This window comes from Dromiciops gliroides, chromosome 4 (assembly GCF_019393635.1).
Source record: "Dromiciops gliroides isolate mDroGli1 chromosome 4, mDroGli1.pri, whole genome shotgun sequence".
NCBI lineage: Eukaryota > Metazoa > Chordata > Mammalia > Microbiotheria > Microbiotheriidae > Dromiciops > Dromiciops gliroides.
This window is the reverse complement of record NC_057864.1, coordinates 477,579,428-477,583,809: the sequence shown is the minus strand read 5'-3', so window position 1 is coordinate 477,583,809 and position 4,382 is coordinate 477,579,428. Positions and strand designations below refer to the sequence as shown.

Below are 4,382 nucleotides of genomic sequence, written 5' to 3'. Positions count from 1 at the left end.
CTGAGGGCTCAATAAAGTTACCAGCTGTCCTAAACCTACTACATCCCACTACCCCTTTTCACACTGTCCACAAGCCAGACCAGTAACTTCCCCAGAAAGGACAGTGAATAGAATGTAAGCTCTTTGAGGGGAAAATGATTTGGTTTTGTTTTCATACTTCCAGACCTTAATGGAGTTCCTGGCACATAATAAGTACTTATTATATGAGTGTCCAATTCAATTGAATTGGTAAGCACCAACCACCCTGCCCCAGATTCTAGAGTTCCCCCCAACAGAGAGACCCAGTCAGGTTCACCATTGTTTTTTTCCCAGCTTTATTTAGGAAACACAGTAAATGTTCCAGTATAAAATAGCAAGGAGTGGGGGGAGGTAGAGAGCAAGCAGACTGACAGGTGTGCTTCAAGGGGTCAGCCCAGGAGAGAGTGAGGGCCACATGCTGGGCTCAGGGTCTAGGGTCTCTACTTGGTGGCTTCCCCCTCTGACTTCTTGGCATCAGAACCTCCAATCTCAGCACGGGTTTCAAAGGTGACCGGGATGGTGACTTCTGCAGACTGGATGGCAGGCTTGGGCAGAGGAGCTTCCACAGACAGTGTCCCATCAGGGGACAAGGAGGACACAACAGAAGTGGCGTCTACACCAGGGGGCAGGCTGAAGAGAGAAAGGACAGAGAGGTCTGAGATGCAAATCTACTGGAGGGATGCTTGTCTGTCAGAAGCTTAGTAGGGCAGGAGCCATGTACCTTTTTTTTTTTTTTTGCGGGTCAATGAGGGTTAAGTGACTTGCCCAGGGTCACACAGCTAGTAAATGTCAAGTGTCTGAGGTCAGATTTGAACTCAGGTCCTCCTGAATTCAAGGCCAGTGCTTTGTCCACTGTGCCATCCAGCTGTCCCATGTCCCTTCTTAACTTTATATTTTCTCTAGTCCCCGAAGAGTGTTTTCTATACCAAAGACACTTAATATAGGGATAGGGACTGGTCCTGTGATTTCTATGGTATAGAAACTCCTAGGTGAAGAAACACCTTCTAATAATTTAGGCTAACCCCTTCTCTGAACCATAAGTTTTAGAGAGCTACCTAAAGATATTGAGAGATTAAGTGACTTACCCAGGGTCACACAGCCAGGATGTATTGGGGGGAACTTGAACCCCTGTCCTTCTGGACTCAAGGCTGGCTTTCTGTCTAGTCTGACACCCGGCCTTTCTAGACTCTTAAAATATGGTGGTTTTCTTTTCTTTTTCTTTTTTTTTTAAGGGGGTGGTAGTTGTTTCTGAGCCCTAGCACTGAGCTCCTATTACCAAGTATAAGCCTTCAGTCTTGGAAGCTGAGTCCCTGTCTCTAAGGCTAAGCCTCTGTCTCCATCCCAGGGACCCATCTATACTCATCTAGACCATGGCTTTACAGCTGAAAGGGACCTTAAAGGGCATCTAGCCCCAGCCCTTTCTTGTTCACTTGTTCATGAAATGAGACTCGGGTCCAGTAGCTTTTTCTATTTTTTTTTTTTTTGTGAGCCAATGAGGGTTAAGTGACTTGCCCAGGGTCACACAGCTAGTAAGTGTCAAGTGTCTGATGCTGAATTTGAACTCAAGTCCTCCTGAATCCAGGGCCAGTGCTTTATCCATTGTGCCACCTAGCTGTCCCGATGTGGGTTTTTTCTATTTTTTTTAATCCCCCCCCCCAGTAGCTTTTCCAGAGTCACACAGATAAAAAAGTGGCAAAGGTGAGATTTGAACTCAGGTCTTTCTGACCTTTAAGTTCAGTGCCATACTTTCTCTCTAACCTTGGGCTGAGAAGCAGCCTTCCTTCTTCCTGGGCAGAGGAATGAAGGATCAGGCTCGAGTTGATATTTAAGGGCCAGACAATTGCCACCACACCCTGACATCAGTTTGGAGTGGGTCTTTGTAGGGGGTAGGTGTGGGAGAGGGAAGAGGCATAGGGGGGAATGAAAAAAAAAAGGAGATATGACTGGGAATTGGAGACCTCTCCCCAAGGGCCAGCTCACCCTCCCAATACTCACGTATATTTCCTAGTAAAACATCTGGAGATGAATCCATGCTCATCCTGTCTCTCCTCATGTTTGCCTGGAGGGAGGTAGGAGAGAAACAAATTAATAGAATAATACGCACTAATACCACCCCCCTCCCCCGCAGCTGTTCTCTCAGAAGATCACAGGACTGGTGACCTTAAAGACCATCATTTACTAGAAGAGGAAATAGAAGTCCAGAGAAAGGAAATTACTCTTCCCGAGGTTACGCAGCACATAGCAGAACCAAGCTTTTGAACTCAGGACCTCTGGCTGATGATCCAGTGGTTTTCCATAATTTGTGAATTCCCTTCTCTTGACTGGGTTTGTGTGTGTGTGTGTGTGTGTGTGTGTGTGTGTGTGTGTGTGTTGGGGGGCAATCTACCAATTTACTGCCCATTCTGCCACTGTCCTGAAGGGGGAGGGGGATGTGTGTGGCCATTCAAAGGCCAGAGAAGCTTTTAGAGAGGGGCAAGGACTTTTGTCTGAAGCCTCGGTATGACAGAAAGAACTGGAAGCAGACCCGGCCTCTAGGGTTGACAGGTTGGAGCTGGGGATGGGAGCTTCACTGGGGCCCCGTGGCCCAGGATCAGAAGCTTCCAGAGGTAGGGAGATGTTTGGGCTCAGAGGCAAAGGAACAGTTTTGCCTTCCCTTGTATGCCCAGAGCTTAAGTTCAGTGCTTGGCAGCACATAGTAGGCACTTCATAAGTGCTTGTCCGCTAGCTCTTCTACTAGTTTAATGGGGGAGGCATTACAACCTGTCGGAGCTGGGGCTGAAGTTTGGGCCTGGCAATTGGCAGGGGGAAGGTTTCTGAGCCAAGCCCCATCTAGTTTCCTTCCTCTCTCATGTGCAGCAACAATAAACATGTTTTCTCTCTGCAAGTCCAGGCTAGGAGAGAGGACAGAGTGTGCTGATTTTCTTCAGGATGAGGGTAGGAGGGAAGGATGCTGGGAGGGGCCTCTGACTAAGGTCCCCTGGTTAACCCATCACCTCTTGCCCCAGGATGAGCACTCCTGGCCCAGGATCTGGGGTATCCAGCCCTGCCACTCATGCCCCGCCCTATCCCAGGACAGACAGGGGCTGGTGGCATTATCTGTTTTCTCCCTCTGAAGGCTTTCTCCCTCAGGAATACTTGTTCCGTCTCCCCCCCCCCCAATAGCCAGGGCTATTACCTCACCCCACCCCACCCCACCCCCAAACTGGGCTCCACTGGGAACACAGTAACGTCCAGGGGCAAAACGAAGAAATGGGGCAAGGGGGCTGTGATGTCTGCTCACCCGTGATTTCTACCACGCCATCCTTGGTCTTCACAGTCAACTCCTCAGGGGCAAAGTGGTTGACATCGAGGGTCACCCGCCATCGGTCAGCAGTGTGTTGGATCTCGGATATTCCTCTGCTCAGCTGCCTGCTGAGTGCCCGGCTATAGGCCTGGCCAGCAGGGGGTGGGGGACCCAGGGGCCCAGCAGCAGCAGCAGCAGCAGCAGGAACCTGTTCAGCCACAGGGCTGGGCAGCAGCCGGACATAGCCAGGCCAACTGGTGTGGCCGGGCCACTGGTACCAGTCCTCTGGAAGGCGGGGTAGCCCGAAGGACTGGTCAAAGAGGCGGCTGCTGGCTGGGTACCAGTCCCTGAAGGGGTCCCAGCTGGGGCTTCGGAGGAAGGTGAAAGGAACTCGTCTCTCAGTCATGTTGAATTCTCGGCGGTAGGTGGGTAACGCTCAGTACCTACAACTCTCCCCTGGAGCTCTGGGACTGAGTGAGTGTCTGGGCTGGGCTGGCCCTGGCTTTAAAGAGTCAGAGCCAGTTATTTTTAGCAGACCATCTCAAGACTCTATTAATGGTAATTACACTGGGGCAGAAAGCCTGGGGGGCGGGAGCAGGGGGCCGGGCCAGGACAACGTCCTCCCCCTTAGATTCCTTGGGGAGGGAGAGAGAAAAGGAAGGAGGGAGGCAGAACAGCCCAAGCCCTGCCCCAGACCTCGAACCTTCACTCATCTTTCTGGAAAGTGAAGGAATGCTCAGGGTGAGGTGATGAGAGATGGGGGATGGGGTATGGGGGTGGAGAGAATCTCCTCTTTCATCCTCACTTCCCCAGGGACCTGGACCAAGACCCTGCCCAGGGTACAGAGAGTACAGGTTTAGCGGGTGTCCCAGGGTACGGAGTGTGACTGGGAGCCCCTTACCCTATCTATGATACCCCCTGAAAAAGGTACCTCTCCCCATTGCCCAGAGAGGGTTGGAACTTTGCCAGGTACACAAAGAACAGGGACTTGAACCAGAAGACTTGTAGGTTCATGAAGTTTAGAGCTGGAAGAGACCTTAAAGCCCCCTCCCCCATTTTACTGATGAGGAAACTGAGGCTC

At 51.1% G+C, this 4,382-nt stretch overlaps 1 protein-coding gene across 1 annotated transcript; it reads right to left on the bottom strand.

Annotated features, from left to right (window-relative positions):
- Nucleotides 1-310: 310 nt before the first annotated feature.
- Nucleotides 311-3,840, bottom strand: HSPB1 (heat shock protein family B (small) member 1). The gene is made up of 3 exons (XM_044004582.1): nt 3,299-3,840; nt 2,014-2,077; nt 311-648 (listed from the first exon to the last, which is right to left on the bottom strand). The coding sequence occupies exons 1-3, from the start codon at nt 3,705-3,707 to the stop codon at nt 459-461; spliced, it is 663 nt and encodes a 220-aa protein (XP_043860517.1). The 5' UTR covers nt 3,708-3,840; the 3' UTR covers nt 311-458.
- Between the last annotated feature and the right edge of the window lie 542 nt (nt 3,841-4,382).

Bases quoted from the DNA above. Each gene is read 5' to 3' on its own strand.
- HSPB1 (XM_044004582.1), bottom strand. From the start codon at position 3,707: ATGACTGAGAGACGAGTTCCTTTCACCTTCCTCCGAAGCCCCAGCTGG. The intron at 2,078-3,298 runs GTGAGCAGACAT...ACCTCCCTCCAG, and splicing joins TGGCGTGGTAGAAATCACGG to GCAAACATGAGGAGAGACAG. The intron at 649-2,013 runs GTGAGTATTGGG...TTCTCTCTTCAG, and splicing joins TGTTTTACTAGGAAATATAC to CCTGCCCCCTGGTGTAGACG.